This window comes from Uloborus diversus, unplaced genomic scaffold (genome assembly GCF_026930045.1).
Source record: "Uloborus diversus isolate 005 unplaced genomic scaffold, Udiv.v.3.1 scaffold_12, whole genome shotgun sequence".
NCBI classification, from domain to species: domain Eukaryota; kingdom Metazoa; phylum Arthropoda; class Arachnida; order Araneae; family Uloboridae; genus Uloborus; species Uloborus diversus.
The window spans coordinates 941,545-962,382 of NW_026557876.1; the positions used below are offsets into that span (position 1 = coordinate 941,545).

Sequence of the window (20,838 nt, forward strand, 5' to 3'; positions counted from 1 at the left end):
TGCTAATTAACAGTGAAATAAGAATCAAACAGATCAAAGTGATATGGCATCAAAAAAAATTGAGTAAACTACAAGAAAGGCCGGCATATCTTTCAAGATTCAAGACAGGAACTTAACATTTTGTTTGATTGCTGCTTCCAATTTGAAAGTTAATGATGATTATGAGCAAGACTTGAAGAAAAACATTTTTTTTACACATTTGTCAATTATGCATGTATGACATCCAGAGACTGCAATTTCATCCTTGTTATGGACTCATCAGTCTGGAATGGTCAATCACCAAGCTGAAGGCAGATGTCATCTCATTGAAGCTAAGAGTGCCAACAAACCGGTAACCAAATTTAATTGAGCAAATCACAAGGGTTCACAGCAGTGGTGTGCTTCAACTAAACAATCGAAGGCAATGCATGGGTATAAAGCAGAAAGTTACCGTCCTTCAGACTGGGCTAGGGCAGAACTACATGCAATATACTGACATCCCAGTCATGATATCCAGAGACTGCAGTTTCATCCTTGTTATGGGCTCATCAGTCTGAAATATTCAAGAACCGAGCTTGAGAGGCAGATACGAGACTCGTTCAGCTTGAATGAGATGATTTCCGTATGTTGCCTGTAGTTCTACCTTAGCCCTGGCTAAAAGGTGGTAAACTGCTTTATACCCATGCTTTGCTTTCAATTGACGAGTTGAACTGCACCATTGCTGGGGACTCTCGCTGGTGTGTTAATTTTAATTTAGCTACCAGTCTGTTGGCACTCTAAGCATCAATGAGATGACATCTGCCTCCAGCTTAGTTATTGACTGTTCCAGACTGATGAGTCCATAACAATGACGAAACTGCAGTCTCTGGATGTCATAACCAGGCTGTCGGTATATTGCATGTCTACCTTAGCCCTGATAACTTACTGCTGATTATGATAGTTCCATGCACGTTTTTCTGCAATAATGTAATTGTCTTTAAAAGTTGTGCTGTAATTAAAGTCACTGAAATAAAGTACTTTTTGAATACATATCTGTGCATTAAAAACTTTTCAAAAACTAATTAAAAAGTATGGCAAAATACAAATCGTCTTAGGATCCTGATTTTGCTTCATTAGTTTTTTAAAACGAAAACGTGGACACTTTAACTACTTTAATTTGTTTTTAAAAAAGTGGTTCATTATCTACATAGTTTAAAATTAATATGAAGTGTTGATGTTCAATATTTTTCACGGATCATTCTTTTTGGAACAGCCTGCATTATGATTCATTAATTTTGTTTATTTAAGGGTGTATTTGGGAGGCTTGTCAAAAACATCTCATTCAAACATTTCCCTATTGTTAGTATTGAATACAAAACAAGTTGCTTCAAATATCTCGAAAACTACTTTCTACAGATACAGCCATTTACCTGCCCACTGCACTATAAATGTTGAAAGGTGCACTGAATTTTACTTGTGCCAAACTCGTCAGTAAAAACTTGAAATTGAAACAACCACCAATCAATTAATTTTTAGAAATATCTTGTTTTTTTTTATGTTTTTTATTTTTTAAAGGGGACAGACACATCTACTCTTTCTCGATACCATCTGGATGTGCCCAAGTCTTTATGCACGATATTTAGTATTATGTAGCAAAATTCTGAAAAGAGGCCTAAATTTTATGCATAAGGATAACATTAGAAACACTATCACCTCACTACAATCCTTGATTACAAAAGCTTTAGTTTGTAGAAAACCAATCCAATTTTATTTGTTAAATTTATATAGGTCTTGCATACTTATATTCTGATGGCATTAAAACTTCACTGACTCAACAGTCTTTGTGAGCCCAAGAATCTTTTTTGTCCAAAAATATTATTATTTTCCTATGTCGTATACAAAAGGTGTATATATTTTAAATCTTTTTTCATTGTCTGCTGAGTATTTTCTTAGAATTCAATTCAACTTTTTAAACCTCTTGTAAGCTTTAAATAAATAAATAGTGCACATTGTTTTTTACCCTTTTTTATGAAGTAATGAACTGAAGTTGAAAATTTTGACAACTCATTATGCCCTTTTTCAAAATTAATAAATTTGATTCAATTATAATAAGGTTGCGAATGATATAAAATTTTTAAAATCATGAAATAAGAAAGAGATTTCAATTAAAATGGCCTTAATTTTTACTATTTAAATTCAGGGACCTTTGGGAGTCACTGTAGACCCCTTGTCAGCTAGGGGTTGCCAGCCCTCCATAAACATATCACTTCCAAGCTTGACCCACTATAATTGGGGCAAACCTAACCTGGGAATATTGTGAAGACTACGCAAATCCCAACCACAGCATTACAAAGCTGCCAGTTTAGGTTTAGGGCTTAGGTGAGGTTAGGTTTAGGTTAGAGGCCAGACATGGCCTCTTGTTAACCCCGTCGAAATTTAAACTTCCTATAAGCAGGCCTGTCATTTAGGAGGGTCAATTGCCTCACCGCTAGCTTTGAGAAATTAATGTATAAGGGGTTGTAGTTTTTGCAATAAAATTTGTATTGAGTAAACACCCTCCCCCACCCCTCAAACCCTGAAAAAATTCAAAATGACAAGCCTGCTTATACGAAGTGTTAGCAGTTCAGAAATTCTAAGAAATAAAGAATTTCTGTACTTATTCATGTCTTGAGTAAACCAATGTGATATAAGCCAGTTGTAATAATTACTGTGAATGAGAAACAATTACCTTTTCACAGATTATAGGTAATTCAAGTATTTGGTAAATATTCACTTTAAATTACTTCAGAGTTACCAGAAGATCAGTTTTCAGTGGCTGATTTTTGGGCTTAAGTTGAAATATATTTTTGGGAACCCCTTTGTCTATAATTATTATCATAATTGGCTGGATAGCCCACTGCGAGCTTCGGCCTTCTTCGGGAGATCCCGCCAGGCTGTCCTCCTCTTTGTCGTTGACCTCCAGTTTTTGATTTTAATGAAATCAAAATCAGTGTCCACACAGTCGACTCATCTCGTTTTTTGTCTACTCCTTGGTCGCTGTCCAAAAGGGACGGCATTGAAGACCGTCAACGCAGCTCTATCATTTTCCATTCTCAAGAGATGACCAGATCATCTCATTCTTTAGTTTGGTAAATTTCAAAATATTGATAGCTCTAAGAAGTTTATTAAGTCTTTGTCTATCATACAATAAGTTAAAAAGTAAAAAAAAAAAGGCTGCAATTTTGAATCATATTTATAGCCTTATGGTCCTGGGAGCCCCTTACAATTTTGCAACATGGTAGATCTGCCACTGCATCTTTAGAATTTTTTTTTTTTTTGTCTTGATGCTGTGTCCTAGATATTCTGGTCTAAATTCGGATTTTTTAAATGCAAAACCGAAGTACATCGTATTTTCAGAACAACAGTAAGATATCTAATCCCAGATATAACACTAAGATATCTTACTATTGCTTTGAGGGGACAATATAGGGTTTTGTTTAAAAAAAACACAGCCCAGATTTTATTAGTATTTAAAATAGATTGATAGGATATTCCGTTATCATTCTTTATTTTCAACTTTAACTTTTTAATCTACCAGTAGGATTGCTGGAAAGGTAGGAAAAATTCTTAACATTTTTTGACCGTTCCAAAACCCAACTAGTTTTTAACTCATACGTAAAATGCATTTTCATATTTTTCGGAAAATATGAAAGGAATATCGTCTGCAATTTGAATTATGCATAACTTCAACACATAGAAGAATCAAACTGAAGTATATTTACGAGTTAAAATACATTGAATCAATACTGAATTGAAAGAAATGTCAAACATATCCCAAAAAATCCATATATTTTTTACATTATATTAGTCAACAATATAACAACTTTTTAGTAATGCTAACAAAATTCGTGGTTGTTTCACAAAATAAGATTGTATGTGACAAAACATAAGTTTCAAGGATTTTTCACAAATTAATTGTGCAAAATAATTGTACAAATATAATACAAGTTAAAATATGAAAGCCATAACGTATGAAGATGAAGCCAAGCTTTCACGACTGCACACGGAGCATTTGTAAACAAAATTTATACTCAAAGTCTCAATACAAAATGTAACTAGCGTAATATCCATCCACGACTTGCAACATTTAAAAATTTGATTCATCTTGTGTTCAAATAATTGTTTAATAAGACCAAGAATATCGTTCAGAGATTTAAAAAATACAGAACTTTATGACAATGAGAATCGCGACTATTATAATGAACTTTGTTTTCAAACACAGGTTGCAAGCAGCGGCGCTTGCGCAGAGCATAAGCAGCATTGCGCTCCGCAAAGAGCAGCACTTCGAAATTCTCGTCAACCATTTTGGTAGCTTTCGAATTTCGCCAATGCAGTGTAACTGAGGGTTTCAAAATTCGCTTTCCGGCGCCCAAAGTGCTCAGCGCCCAATCTTCCCATTTTGAAATATAGTAACTTTTCAGTAGTGTTGCCTTTTAATTTTCAAAAATGTTTTCCCCCTATACTTTTCGTTTTGTTTTTAAAAACTGCCTATATGTTTCTAAAAGAAGTTCTTTTATTTCTCTCATTTATTCTTCAAAATTACTTGAAATACTTTGTACGTTTGTGTGTGAGAATTTTATCTTTTTAATGATACTGCATATTTTTCATGTAAACCTCATCTTCTTAACGTGCTGTAATTTCTACCAACTGTAAAACATACTATTTAGATAAATAATGCAAGATGATTAATTATGGTTTGTTTTACATTTCTTTTTAATAAATTATTATTTGGTTTTCATTTAAAATTTGATAAATATCTAAGTGGCCAAAGTTATCCCGGCCGGTTTTATCCATGGTTAAAACTAGAGATCCTATGTACGGAGAGATAGGACAACGGCGCGCCGCTGTCCGCCATGTTTAGTCCAAGTGTTGTAAGCTCGAAATGCTGCGCTGTGTGAATTTCTAGATTTCTCACGGAATATAGGACATGAAATCTTTGAAGAATAGATTGATTTTTCTTCTCCTTGTATTTTCATCAAACGGAGTGAGCGCCAAGTCTGGCAATCTGGTGCGAATCGTTTCGTATCGTCACAGCGCCTACAACGAAATTTGGACATAAAACGGCCGCCGCTCTGAAGTTGTCCAATCTCTTCGTATTTAGGATCTCTAGTTAAAACCACCACTACCCTGTTGTAGGCATTGTCCAATAATAAAAAGACTTCAGTTGCAAAAGCAGCAAGTACAAACCCAAAATTAAAAAAAAATAGTATTTTTAAATCTGTACCTCAGAGCAAGACCGACGAAGTCCAACAAAAAATGTGATTTTCATTTTTTGGGGGGGGGGGGAAGATTTCGATCATTGGGAATCTGGCGATCTGTCTTCATTGGCGACCATTTCCAGTGCCAGCGCGAGAGGTATCTTACCAAAAAAAAAAAATAATTAAATAAATAAAAATATTTACCCAGAAAATGAGACGACCGCACCAGATCCCCAATCATCGAAATATATCCTCCGATTACGCATTGAGGCATGTAACGTCCTCAGTTTTTTAGCAGGGTCAATATTTTCGGCTCACTCTATTTCTTTCGGGCCAATATGGTAAAATAAAAGAGAATTTATCAATGGCTAGAATATTCCTTTTATTACTTGGTTAATACACACAAAGCATTTCGCACATGATGTACAAAGCAATTTGAAAGGTGTCTCAGAATAATTCACAAAAACAACAGCAGATAAAGTTCAGTCACAAGAGGTTCATACAGTTAGAGCAATGTCCTGTGATCTTTATTTTCCCTTTCCAATCGCGAGGCACGCGAACGGAATATCGGCGACTAGAGCTCCGCGGCCCGGGCGAAGTGCCTCAGGTCGTCGTCTGCCAGGCACGCGAGGAGGACGTCGGTGCAGGTGGGGGGCAGGGGCGGGCAGAGGAGGGGGAAGCAGCGCAGGAAGCGGTCCTCCAGGGCCTTCCTCTCCCGGACCTCCCCCAGCCGGACGAGGAGGAGGTCGCCGAAGAGCGGGAAGTCCCGCGCCAGGAGGTCCCGGTCCGAGAGCCGCCGGATCGCCTCGTCGGAGAGGCGCCGGGTCAGGCGGGAGGGGTGTCGGCGGGCGAGGTCGCGGAGGGAGAGGCGGGACCCCTCCGTCAGGGCCTCCCTCATCTCGGCCTCGCACTCGGAGAGCAGCCGGACGCCGCGCTTCTCCTTATCCTTCGAGAGCTGCATCTCTTCCCAATGTACCTCGAATGTCCTCCAGGCGTACGTCGCCAGGAGCACCCTCGCCACACCGTCTTGTCCCCACCACAGGGCATGGCGCAGGGGACAGTATCCTTTTACATCTTTAGCCTTCAAGCGCGCACCCCTCGACACCAAGGCTCTCGCTATCCTTACAAAACCTCTTCTCGCAGCGTAGTGCAGGGGGGTGCAGCCATGACAGTCCGGCCCGTCGCATTCGGGGGCGGCCTCCAGCAGCACCTCCATCGCGGCCTCATTCCCCCAGAACACGCCGTGATGGAGGGGCGTCCGTTCATCTCCGTCTTTCGCAACTGCGTCTGCTCCGGCCGCGAGCAGCGTACGGATGACATTCACGAACCCACTCTTGGCAGCGCGATGCAGAGGGGTGCCCCCGTTGTCATCCACGACATCCGTGAGGCAGTCGGCGTCCACCAGCAGCTCTGCCGCGGCCTCCTTGTCCCACAACAGAGCCAGGTGGAGGGGCATATTTCCATTCCGATCCCTCGCCCTCGTGTCCATTGCTCCGTCCAGCAGCGCCCTGATCCTCTTCGTGTCTCCCCACATTGCTGCACGATGCAACGCGGTGTACCCCATCAGGTCCGTCTCCGACGCACCTCCGTCCTCCGGCCGGCGTCTCCTGGAAGAGAGAGCGAGATTCACGTTCCGTTCAAACTGAAAGCGGAGGGGTTGCCGATCACTTTCCCACTCCTGTTCACATGAAATCTTATTTGAATGATCTCTGGACTAGAAAACCTCCAAAATGAAAGATAACTGTTAAATCTAAACATATTTAACTTGATGCAGGTACGGGACATTTTGATTCAATGTTCTAAATTCCTACTTCATCATGAATTTTACTGGATTGAAGGTTGTTAGACAGCTCACGATTTCGACCAAACTATATTTATTAAGAGGAGATTAAAACATCGTTACGGTTCACACGTGCTCGAGTGGAAAAGTGAAGTCCCTGAAGGCCACAACACCGGCAGCCTTACACATTGGAAAAGACTCTGTTGCCACACAAAAGCAAAGGTGGTAAAAAATGGAAACAAGGTTCATTTGCATAAACATTAATGATTTAACAACATTGGTCATTAAACATGAACACAAAACATGGAGAACATTCGATTTAAATTACCTATTTTCAGTTTCGACGATAACAATGATTTATAAGTTGAAACTAGGGTTTATACGCAGAAATATTTTTCGTTTAAAGTTTGTGCCCTACGATATGATCTTGGGATCTCTTTTAGTTTTTCATTGAATGTGCTGAACTATTCGTATACACCCTACATGGAAATAGAATGGTTTCAAAAATTATTTTTTAATGCATTTAACCTGTTTTTGAGGAAATGAATTGTGAAAAAGCTTCGATTCATTATTCTGAAACAGCATTTCGTAAAAATGAATAAAGATGCAATGTTACTAAAAACAACTGTGAAGCCGGATATCCGAATCCGGCAGACAAAGCGCAGGATGTCCGGAATCGGGTGTCATCACTATCCGGCGCATCCCTAGTATCCATGCTAAGAAAACTGCATAGAAGAACTGTTTTTCAAATATTATAAGAACACTTCAATGTATTAGATCTTCACCTCTTTCAACCCGTACCCCCTTCAGGTTTGCATTCATCCTTCACAGCTTATGCGAGCTAAAAGGAGGGGGATCGTTATAGGGGCTGGAAAATACGTCACGTGTACCAGTGGCAGTGGCGTGACTACGTACCGCAAGGCCCCGCAATGCGGGGGCCCCGGAGTCGCAAGGGGCCCAAAAATGTTTGAGCTTTGTTTTCATTCCATTTTATTAAATTTTTCCCGGAATCAAACTTGTTTGAAAAGCTTAAACAATAAGAGCGTTAAAAGTTAAGGAATTCAATAACTTTATGAAACTGAGGGACACAGTGGGGTCCCCTAGAACCCCAGAACCTATTGACAAGGGACCCCTGATAAGATATCGGAGGTCCTTGGCCAAACACTTTTTCGGGGACCTCGGGTAGCCAAATATTACAATTTTTTTGCCATTTTGGGCCCCTAAATGTCAGGGGCTCTAGGTCACTGCCTAGTTGGCCTAGTCAGTAAACAGGCCCCGAGTAGAGAGAAGGAGGCCCACGGTCCAACTTCCATGCGCGAAACCCAAACCTTGGCTCGGTACAGAGAGTACCACATGCCCTCCCTAGACCATCACCTGCCACGGAAGGAAGGGAAAATTCCTGAATGAAGAGGAAAGGAAGGAAACAGTCCTGAATGAACCGAAGACAGATAAGAGACAGCCAAAAGAAGTTTTTTGAGTAGGATCTATATTTGGGGGTGGGGGGGGGGGCGAATCGGAAGAGGTGTAAAAAATTTCTGAGCTTTGTTTTCATTCAATTCTTAAAACTTTTTCCGATAATCAAACTTAGTTTTAAATGTTTATATTGATTCTGGGCCCCTGAACCTATTGGTCTAGGGCCCCCCGAGTAAGATATCAGAGGTCGTTGGCCAAACAGTTTCTTGGGGCCCTCTTATAGCCATACACAGGACCGATCCTAGCAGGTGTGCACCGCACAAGGGCGGCCAAGAGCCGCATCATATAGTTCTTATAATCAAGCAAAATTCCTCAAGAATTTATCACAAGATGAGTTAGGAACATTTTGTTGCTTCATTGTCCATTAATATCTACTCTTTACACACATGCTTCATTTGGTTGCAAAATTTATGAGAGAACTGTTAATCAGGCATGGATACAGGGGAGGAGAAATGAGGGAAATGGCCCCCCCCCCCTCCTGAAGCATGGAAGGGTGCCTTTTAAAAGGAGCACCGAGGGTGGCACTAATGTTTACCCCCCCCCCCCTCCCAAACTTTTATAGACCTAAACAATGAAGACATATTTTATTTATATAAAAAAAGAAGCTATACTGATTAGATACTCTCGCAAGCATTTCAAACAACAAATTCTGTGTTCAATAATCATGGATGCGTGGACAATAAGTAGAAAATTGCGACTCCCTGGGAGTCAAAAATATTTGAATGACGAAACAAATTTTGTAATTTTCCCCCTTTACGGTAATTTTTTCTAATTAAGATCCCGGATGAACTGCCCGGTTTCTGATCAGGTAGGAGGACAGGGCTCTTGCACTGGGAAGCAAATTTAAATGAAGCTCCAAAACGAAGATCCAAAAGGATGACATGACCTCCTTGAGGAGACTAAAGAAGGCTTAAAATTGCGTTTCTACTACTTAACTTTCAGAAACTTTCCCTGGTTGAACCACCGATCTTAAGGAACCAATTAAGTCTCTGATTCACCCCTTCCACCTTAACTTAATCAAACATAGCCTGAAAATGTTGGCTCTAAATTCCAAAGTGTGTTTTCAGAGGACAGCTTTTCCTAATGTCATCAAAAATTGCTAAACGGCATTTTTGGATTTCTTTTTCGAAATTTTTGCGATGGAGGGCCCCGAAATCCATTCCCAAACATTACTACCAAAGACGGTCTCAATTAGCGTCTTTAGAGAGGCCTCTCATCCCACCCCCTTTCACTTAACGTATTGAAAAACAAACTAAAACTCCGTTTTTCAAACATAAGTTTCAAGAACTTTCGGAGAAGGACCCCATATCCCCTTTTTCTCCAACCCTATCACTATACACTTCAAAATTTCTTTTTTAAAAGGTTCCGTGGAGCCACAGAACCCTTCCTGTCTAAAGTAGCCCGAAATTGACTTCAGTTTCAAAAAACAGTTCGTGAGGGCACACTGAGCCCCCGCCCGCTCTTTGTCCCATCTTTATCAAACAATGCCTAAAATATGATTTTGGGACTTCAATTTCTAAGAAATTCCGGATTAGAACTGCTTAGCTTATGTAACTTTTTACGGCGAAAGGGTATACCCATCAATGGTCGAGGTGAGGTGGACAAAAGCCAATAGTTATATTTTTTAGATATTAATATCGAAAAATGTCCGAAAGATCCACCGAATCTTCCCAGTTTCGCTAACGTCACTAAAGATAATATATAATTACGCTTTTAGAAATATCCGCTTGGGAGCTCCAAAACCCTACCTTCCCAAAAATAGCCCATAATGGATATTTCGGTTCAGAACATTTTCACGTTATAATCCCCTATCGTTTCCAATATAGCCAACAATGGGTTTTTGAAATAATAGTGCCGAGAAACACCAGGTGGAATGCCGCCAGATCCCCTACCGTAAGCAAAGACAGCCTAAATTTGCGTTTTAAACTTCAATTTCGAAAACTTTCGATAGGAGATGATTGAATCTCCCTCCCTCTAGCAACGTCAACAAAGGTTACCCAAAATTGCGTGTTTAAAACTTCAGTTTCGGAAAATTTTCGGGAAGAGCGCGATCCTTCCCAAGCTACGCTCACCAAAAATAACTTCGAGTTGATTTCAATTTTGAAAGAATTTTAGGAAAGAGCTCCAATATTACTTTCCCCTGAAGTCTCGAAAAAATTCTTAAAATTGCGATATTTGACGTCAATTTTGAAAATTTCTCCATGCACCTTGAATATGCCCGACTCTTTTGTCCTTGCACCCGAACACAACCAAAGATGAACTAAAACTATTTTTCATACGCTAATTTCGATAATCTTCTCAGAGCAATCCCCCCCTCCTCCATCCTTCCTCTGATGTCACTGAAGACAGACTATAAAATGCGTTTTTACGACTAGTAAATTTTGGCATCTATTACTTTCTTAAAAGATGTAAATTGTACTTAAGGAGTTTCTTACTATAAAACTTTTCTTCCTTCTTATAAGTTCATCACTTTTCTGTTTTCTTTTTCTTTTATTTTTTTAATTAGAACTTGGTATAGATATTTGAAGAAAGATTTATATGTACGTTAAAGGTTAGTCAAAATATGCAAATTGCTCTTGAGGGGTGGCTCATTAGGTCTTTTCACACGGGCGGCCGACATCCTAAGCATCGGCTCTGGCCATTTTTGTCACTTGCTAAAACAGTTTTCGTCATTTGGGGTCCCCCCAAGGGCCGGGGCTCTAGGTCATGGCCCAGCTGGCCTATTCAGTAAAGAGTGTCCCTGACATTAGGTGGAAAAATCGAACCAACTCTTGACCTCCCAATTTAAAGAAAAGAACTGGAATAGATACTTTGTTTTAAAATTAAACTCTTTTAGCGGGCAATTGTTAATATATTACCAACAAAGTTTTCTCATTTTTTTTTCTCTTCAAAACAAATAAAAGATAGGGACTTTGCCAAGAAAGTGGGAAGGAAGAGATCGTCTAAATAATTTCCTTTAATTCACCAAAGACAGCCTATTGTGTTTTTAAACTTCCATTTCGGAAAAATTCCTGAAGAGAGTTCAAAAAACTTCTTTCTTCCTCATATGTTCAAAAATTGCTTAAAACTTTTCTGGAACTTCGATTTTGAAATATTCCGGGGCAAAGATCCGAAGCCTTCCTAAAAATTTGATTTTTAAACTTTGATTTTCGAAAAAAGCTGGGACAGTGCCAGGAACCTCATCTCTTATTGTCAGGTCATGAAAGGTGGCCTACAACTGTGTTTCAGGAGTTTAAATTCGGAAAATTTCCGGGGGAGAGCCTCTGAACCCTCAATCCTTTTTGAATTACCAAAGATCATCTAAAATTGCGTTTTAGGAACTTCAATATCAAAAGTTTTTCTGGAAGTCTCATCTTTGAGCAACTTCCCCTTACATCTTACATAACATCCTATAAACGCATTTGTGGACCACTTTGGTTGAAGTTAGGGGAAGGGATAAGGGGGTTCGGAACTTTTCCTCAGAAATCGAAGTTGCAAAAAGGCAATTTAAGAATGGCTTAGAATCGCATTTTTAAAACTTCAATTTCGCAAAATTTATAAACAAAGCCAACAAAATCGAAAAACTGTACTTCATATATACAGTAATATGATTTTTAGTAGGGGGCCCAAAATCAGATTTTCTGCGGGGCAGAAAATTTGAAGTTACACTACTGACCAGTGGCTTGGCTAGCCGATGGTTTTTTTTAATTGGGGGGGGGGGGGGATTCGGCGGCCACTTAATTTTTCACTTCATATACATACTAGCTGTAGCTTCACGGCGATACCCGTGCAAATAATTTAAAGCTTAAACTAATGCTCCATAACATTAAACTATGTCAACAGTTGCTCCGAAGTATAAAATAATCCCCCAACTCTATTATTTAACCTCATTAGAAAGTCGCCCGTCATGGTATGAGGGGTGAAGATTTGCTTCCATGTACATTTGAAAGCAGCGGTTGCCTGTTTGGGGATATTTTGGTACTTTTAAGTTTTAACCCAAACTCCAGTGGATTAACCCTAGCAGATAATGATGCAGTGGCTAATAAACAAATTTTTTCATATTTTACAAAATGATGTTTCCGTGTTTCACTTTAAAAAACGTAGAACTTCAGCGACTATTCGTTTTGAACAGGGAACAGATTAAAAGCCTGGTTATTCACCGTGGGGTGCAAAAATGTCAGTTTATGATTTGACTTATAAGAAAACCCTCAAATATTCAAATGGAAAGCAAAAATGAAATTGACGCAAGACTGGCTTCGACAGGGAGTGGAGATGAAACACTAAATAACAATTTGGATTGAAGAAAGTCTTCGAAATTTCTAAACCATCCGATGATTAAACTAATTAATCCATTAGAATGTGACACATTAATTAACAAAAAATTCAATTTTTCTATTTTCCCCCAATTTTTTTTTCTTACCCACCACTTTAAAATTTCCATAATTTTTACATCTCCAAATGTGACACCATAGGGAAGACTTCCCTTCTCGTTCTGAATGAATGACGACACAATGTCACTTCATCCAAGGACAACTTACTTGGGAGGTTGTCCTTCGCCATCTTGGGATTGACGCTTGGACGTCGATGGCAGCTCCCCATCTGCTCCTCGGTCACTCCCCTGGAACAGAGCAAACACAGGACTCTTAGAATGGACAGCGGACCGATTTTGAAAAAAAAAAAAATTTTGTTAGAAAGGAGAGTTGATCGAGAGTGTTCTTAGTCAGGTTGCATCTTTGGATGACATTCATTAACGAAGATATTAATTAAGAACTTCTAAAGGGTTTTTCACGATTCTTGCAGTGAAAACGTAGTTAAAAATTTCAAAATGTAATACCAAAATAAAGAGAATAGATAAAAGAAGTCTGATAGAATGTGTTTGGAACTTCCATGGTTCATAGAATACAAATTTTTACGTTTTTTTAAAGCAGATTTTAATAACGGCTAAGCGTTTATTCACGCAGTTGATAACCGAATTCATTGTTGGCTGACAAGGAAATTAAAAGCAATGATTTAAAATTATTTGTTGCCAGTTTCTACTTAATAGCAAATAAAATACTTGACATTGACTTTTAATAATATAAGGCTTTTGAAAGGATTTTCAATTTTCCCTTTTGGTTTTACAGTTGCAACTCAGTCGGGGCTTTTTTTTTAAATTTTAGTTACTTTCAAAACGGATTATATTCTGTTTTATATTTTTTTTGGCAAAAGGAACAAAAAAAAAAAAAAAAAAAAAACTTTTTACGCACAAACACTAACTGTTAGAATTTCGAATTTCTGACAACGTTTTGGTAAAGGCTATTAGCAATAACAAGTGACTAGTGGCATAAGTCTAGAAATTTTCCCTCCCTTTTATCAGACCTAAATTGACAATTTCGTTTTGGACTCCAAAGCAGAATACTTGGTAATGTTCTGCAATGTAAAATCATTTGACCAAAATTGTTCTGCTATTACTTCCAAGTCAGTGTTTTTTTCAGACTGTTTGCTCTAGGGGGGGGGGGAGCACTTTGAAAGTTTGGGGGGGGGCAAGGATGTATTTAAGGAGGCAGGGCACTTTAAGAGTTCAGAGGGGGCAAGGTCGTATTTAAAGAGTGGGACATTCCCCCTCCCCCCTCCTCAGAAATAAATTCAAAACTAAAAACTCTGAATCATTTTATGATTTCAATTTGCGAAGTAACCTTCATGTTTGGTTTGTCCGCCCCTCCTCAAATAAATCCCTGTATGCGTCCACGGGCGGGACGATATGAGCTTTAAAAAACTCCTGGTTCATTACATGGCTCCCATAAAAATGTAACAGATCAAAAGACTGACAGTACTGCAATATTATGAAAAAAAAATATTATTGGCAAATGCAAAAAAAAAATCAATGAAAACATTTTTTAATCATTCAAACATACACAAAATCACTCTAAACAAGAAAAACAGTGTAATCAAGTTTCATATTGACGGTCCTCCGTCACACTGTAAATGCATGAGAAACTTTTAAATTTATAAAACACGCAACGAAGCATGAATACCATGCAATAAAAATTATTTAAAATGGAACACATTTACGGAAACAAATATTCGTCGAATCGCTTCTTCTGAAGTCGAAATTTGTTTCATTAGATTGTCTTACAATTCCTAAAACTGACAATAACATGTAATAAAATAAAGAAAAATAACTCTCTTCAAGTTTCAAAGGAAATAAAGACAAGGAAAATGATTAGAGCCCGGATTATGTGCACTAAAAACACTTAAAATGCATGTATTCAATAAAAGCTAAAAACATATGCGCTACAAACGAAAAAAATATTTGCTTTCTTTTTTTAACTTACGTGAAGAGAAACTAAGATCTTATTAAAAACGCAGTAATATGCATTTTTTTAAAAAAGGCAAAACCGTTTTTATGCATTTATATGCACTAAGCGTCAAAAGGGGCCAAAATTAGCGACTACATATAAACATATGGGCTGTGGGACTAAGGCATAAAAGGAGCTTAGAAAAATGGTTTCGTTTGCTAATTTTGGGGACTACAAAAAGTGATATTTTTCTGAGTCCTGTGACTGTCTATAAATAAAAAAAAAAAAAAAAAAAAAAACAATGTTCCCAAAAAAGTACCGCCTCAAAACATTTTTACAGACCGTTAGAGATACATGAAAAGGAGTGAAAATGGCAAGAGGTGGACAAATTTTAAATACATCGAACATATTATTGATGTACATTAAAAATACTCATGTACGTTCAAAATATTGTGCATGTGCATTAAAAAACTTTTATTTTAAAGAAGCAAACATGTTATTCTAAAGTGTCATTGTCAGAATCACTGAATCCATCGATCCGGTTTTCATGTATAAAGATATATTTTCTTCTTGAGAGTTTACACTCCTACTGTCACTGGAGCAGGATTGTGTACGTGAACAATTTTACACCTTGCATGTACATCTCTTCGAAGAACACCAAGTTTTCTGGCATGCACAGGAGATTAGTTTTGTTTTTGTACATTAGTTCTCCACTGCATTTCAATACTGCCCGCATTTATAATCCGCTCAATGCTCCGATGAAGTGGGAGCATTGACTGGAGTGGCGCTCAACCTACAGCCCGCGGGCCAAATGTGGTCCTTGAAGCTGACCCACGTGGCCCGTCGTTGTGTTCAGTGTTACAAAACGAAAAATATATTCCAAAACCTTACAAAACTACGAATCATCTTCTTTCAGTGCCATGAATTTTGAAGCCAAGTAGTCATAAATTAATTTCTAAAATTTTGGTTAGAAATTGTCCTTCCTTTCTCTTGTTTTCCCATGCTATCTAGAAAAATTTAAATCTTATAAATAAATTTTAAATTTTTTCTGCCTCGCAAGATTCCCATTAGTGTGAGTTACGGCCCGCGGGTAAAAAAAGGTAAGCACTACTGGATTAAATTATTCCAACATCAGCATTGAACATTTGCTTGATAGTTAGTGCACAAACAAGGGGATAGGGTGTGAGTAAGTCCTTGATTCAGTCATATTTATCGCTGACTTTCGTCAAAGTTAAGCCTGTGACATATGGGATTTCGATGTTTATTAATAACTTTTTTTTTTCTATTTCTTGTTACCAAAAATCCGAGAATGTATTCTGAATCTTCACAATGTTTAAAAATTTTTGTGCCCAAAAATAATTTTTCGCGTTATCGTTAATGCTAAAACTGTTAAAAAAAAAAAAAAAAAAAAATGCCCTTACAAAATCTGCTGTAAAAAATTTTCTTTATCAAGAGCTTTTTCCAACAAAGTTTTTCTTAAACAAATCCACCTTTAAGCTTGCAATTTATATTTGCCTTAAACTTATCCGCAAGTGCTAAGATTTAGGTCTTTGAACAGTTCAAATCAAAACATGAAATACAAGAATGAAGTCTCGTCGGCGAGATCTTCCAAAAAAAAAAAAAAAAAAGTTTGAATCGTACTTATCCTTTATCAGTTATTGGAGGGAGGGAGGGAGGGGGGGGGGGCGCATTAGCAGACAATTCGAAACTCTACCTTCCAAACGTTAAGTTTTCAATATTTAATTATTTTATTTATTTTGAACTTTTTTTGTCCTTTGCAATATTTTTACGATACATTAACCTTAATCCATTTAACCATGCACCTCTCTAGTCTTTATCTATTTTATTTTACTTTAAAGGGAAAGTTGGTTAAAAATGAACTTAAAAAACATCGTCTGCAATCAAAAAGCAAAGTACTTTTAAAAAAGGGGGAGGGGGGGAACATCGTGATATGAAAGTGAAATATCCTTTTTTTTTTTAATTTATCGTCCGCTAATGTTTTTTTAATGTGAATTGGCATCTGTTATAGTTGTTTATGATTTTAAGATTTCGTAAATCAATTACAGCTATTCGTGGATTTCTTAATCTATTTTTTGTGAAGTAAAGTGCCTTTTAATGTTTTGTACTTAACAATGTATATCTGCGCTGGCTCTAGTGTAATAAACGAAATCTTGAGATTAAGATCATGCAGCACTGCGGATTGATACAATTTTCGATTTCCTTTTTGTTACGAAATTGCTAAACAAAAATAATTTAAAACGCATTAATATATTTTGCAACAAAAAATTGAATAAAACAGTAAAATTGTGGTTGAAAAACGGTTTCTTAAATTTTTAGATTTCAAATATTTGGCGTAATAGCACAACCTAGAGTCAACATCTTTTGTATAAGCGCTAACAGGCCATGGAACAGAGTTCCTATTTCAAATACTAATTAAAACTCAATGAGACAGTTTCTGCATGGGAACATTGCATTTTTCTATTGAGTTCACCAATAATAATAGATTTTTAAGCAAGTTCTCTTAGTCCCCAAGATTGGTAAACGAACTTGAAAGAAATTGGTATTTGGCCCATAGACTAATATGCAAAAGACGATTTTGTAATATGTGCAAAAATGAATAATTAAATAAAATAATAAAACTAAGTAAAGAAACTAAGTAAAAATGAAATTAAGTTTAAAAAAAAAACTTGGGGTTTTTAAAAACTGAAATATTTTTAATTTTTTGAATTGAAAAAATGGATAATATTACTAAATCTGAACATAAGATATTAATTGTCAAATAAGCACGCATGAGAAACTTTCAAAGAGTTATTTATTTTACTTAAAATTTAAAAACAGATTATAAGGGTAACGTAATGGGACCCCCAATTAGTTTCAATTTAGGATTTCGATTGCATCGTTAAACAGAGGCGTATTTATTATTGATTAGATAAAGATTTTTAGTTTTAAAAAAACCATATCATGAGTGGAAGTCTTTTTTTTTTTTTTTTACAATTTCATTAAAATTAGTTTTGACAAAGCTGTCAAGCTGAAAAAACTTGGAGAATGACTTCTGGACACCCTTGTAAATTAAATATTGGAATTCATTCTTTCATACAATTTTTCAAAAAAACAGTACAATATTATCATGAGTGATTATTGTAAATAAAGTTTTCAACTAAAGAAAAAAAATGCATTAAAAGGCAAAAATTACCCTCAAAATATTTTGTTTTTGACTCTGATTGCAAAGATAATCGCTAAAGACAGTAAAGACCTTTGTAGGGAGACTCAAACAGGGTCACATGTTAGAGTTCTAAAAGGATTACGAAATAAATCTGTCCTTTAGGGAAATCCACGTTGATTTTAAAAAGTTTTCTAATTGGCGAAAAGTCTTGTTGGCCTAAAACCTGTTTAAAGACATAAAGAGGGGGGGGGGGAGTAATATATGCCAAATTTTCATACATTTCTTTTGAAAAGAAGACGTTAATGCCACCATGTTATGTCATTTAGAAGAGGATTCCCTCCATACAATGATCCTTATCCAGATAACTTTTGATTTCTATGAGATGTACCATGACTCCATGAGTGCCCACAGAGTGAGAGAGAGAGTACATGTCCTAAGGCTCCGGTACGAATCTCACCAATGTACTGTGAGAGTTAACGACTAGATAGATTAAGGATAACGTAGTTCCAACCACCTCATACCTACAACAGAAATAAGCGGACAACAAAGGAAAGAGGGCAATAAAAAGGGGGGAAATTTATCTTGTTCTTTAATTAAATGCACGTACATTTCCAGGGGGGGGGGAATATACTTTTAGCCATTTGTTGACGGCAAGAGACTTTCCATCGACAGTGACACAATGGAGACCACAGAGGCCTCCTCCCCAGATGATAAAATTCTGAATTTTCTATAATTTCCTTTTTTTTTTAAATCTTTACTAGCAAAACAAGTGTAATCGAAATGTTCCTTGTAATGCAGAAACACATGTCTGCAGTGCTCCTGCACATTTGTACTTTTACTGTTGTTCCATTTGCTTTTGAAAATTATTTATGTTCAGCGCACTAGAAGTATAGATTGATATAATTTGTTTTAACTCCAACTTGATTAATCCTACCTTTTATGTATTTGTTCATTTTTAGTTTAAAAAATAACTTATTTGTAAAATTATTCACTGAAACAAATTTTTTAATACATTTTCTGTTCCTCAATGTTCTTTGGGTCTTCCTTGTAGATTTCAAGGTGCTGAAAAAGAATATGTTTGCGAAAGTTTTCTATCACCCTCCAATTTTAAGAAATTTCATTTATAAGTTTTGGATTATTTATGCTATCTTATGGCAGTTAAAAGCATGCTATATGTTTCCTCCATATGCATTTGATCCACAGACACATTTTTTTAAACTCATTAGTGCGATAGAACACGTAACAAGAGAGTAGAAACCGTATTCACTCTGATTAAGTTTTATCTACGGGACCTCGAGCAGATGGAGCTAGGCGCTTCGTATCATTCTGGTTTCACGCAAGATCGCGGTTGTCGAAGCTTTCTTTGGGCGCGTGGAAATGCACGGCCATCGGTCCCCGTAGCTTATTCTTGCACAATGAAAGTATCCCGCGAAAATATGAAGATACTGATTCATGAAATGGACTACTCACATCACAATTGGAGCATGTGGGCAGTTTTTTTTAAAAAGTAATTACCGTTCTCATTGGTCTGCAACTCGATGATGCAATATACTGATACTTTCTGTGTGAGTGGAACAGCAGGGCAATACATGGACATTATATCGAAAAAGAAATGGCCAGAGCACAAACGATGTATTGCAGGTGAGGGGAAAAAAATGCAAAACGTTTCTCTGATCGATTAAAGAAAAAAAGTATTCTCCACCTTTACGCATAAAGTTGGGATTGATGAAGAATTTCACTAAATCAACGGATAAAAGCAGGAACAGTTCCCGTCGCTCATGTATGCAAGAATGAAGGAGGGTATTTTCATTGAACCACAGATTATGAGGGACCAAATTTTTGAAGCTGGTTTAAGTGATTTAGGAAAAACAGCATCGATTGATTTTAAAAATGTCGTGACACAGTTCTTAAGATATAATAAAAGTCCTAACGGAAGGGCTCGGGCGTAAAAAGTGGTATCGGACAAAATTGTAAAAATCGAGTGATTTGATGAAAACCAGATTTAGATAAAATGAAAAGCTTTCTACGAACACAAATACTAACTGGAAAATTTTCTGCAAATATTTATTTTGCCAAACTCACCCTTGAATAAAAAATTAAGTTTATATTCAGATATGAAAGAGAGAAAAAAAAGTGCTTTAAATCATTTATTTATTTATTTTTTTACAATAACATAGTTTGCTTATTTTTCATCAACTGAAGAAAACTGCCAAAACCATTATTTTCTTTACACATGTGCTTTAAAAGGCTTTAACAGAATTAAACTGGGATTTTCTTAAAAATTCCCTTTTAATTTTTTTTTTAAATCAACATTAGCAGTTTGAAAAAAAAAAAATTCTGCAGAGCCAAAAACTTTCTGTGAACGCCGTTCGCGCGTTCGTCTATATTATGCAAGACCGGTGAAAACAATGACATGTGGTCGTATAAACTGAAATCTTATACAGTTTTGATGTTTCCCTCACAAATGGCGACACAAAGTAATTTCTGCTATGTGGCATCACGTCCATGTAAATGGCGGTAAGTGGTAAAAATGGCGAATAGCGAACACGTGACCGGCACTTCTGGTGGTAATAATGGGCGTGAAATCTCGGCTAAGTATGGTGAATGTGATTCTGATGACTCCGATAAAGACTCGGAATACGTTCCTAGTGATGATGGATCTAACATTAAGGTAGGAATGATTATTATTTTAGGTATTTTAATATTTCTATGCAGCAATGTTGTGTGTATTCAGATACCATCTTTTACGTGCACTTAGAGTACGGCTGATAAGTTATCGTACTAATCCATATGAATGAAACAAAGAATACATAACTTCAACAGGCTTCGCCAACACCGAAACTTTCAACCGGACCGAGTTTCTACAAAAATGAGACATTTTGTTACAACTTCGGTATCCACCTCCTCGAAACCTTCACTGGAATATCTTTACGTGTGGGGGACGAATCGGCAGCCGAGAGGGGGGGGGGC

General features: G+C 37.2%; 1 protein-coding gene across 1 annotated transcript in view; it reads right to left on the reverse strand.

Moving 5' to 3' along the window:
• LOC129232411 (serine/threonine-protein phosphatase 6 regulatory ankyrin repeat subunit B-like) overlaps window positions 1-20,838 on the reverse strand; it is a 63,266-nt gene that overhangs the window by 24,931 nt on the left and 17,497 nt on the right. The window contains exons 3-4 of the mRNA XM_054866556.1: window positions 12,966-13,045; window positions 5,798-6,802 (exon numbers count right to left, since the gene is read on the reverse strand). Coding sequence (XP_054722531.1) covers window positions 5,798-6,802; window positions 12,966-13,045 — 1,085 coding nt within the window. The remainder of the gene's footprint in view (window positions 1-5,797; window positions 6,803-12,965; window positions 13,046-20,838) is intronic.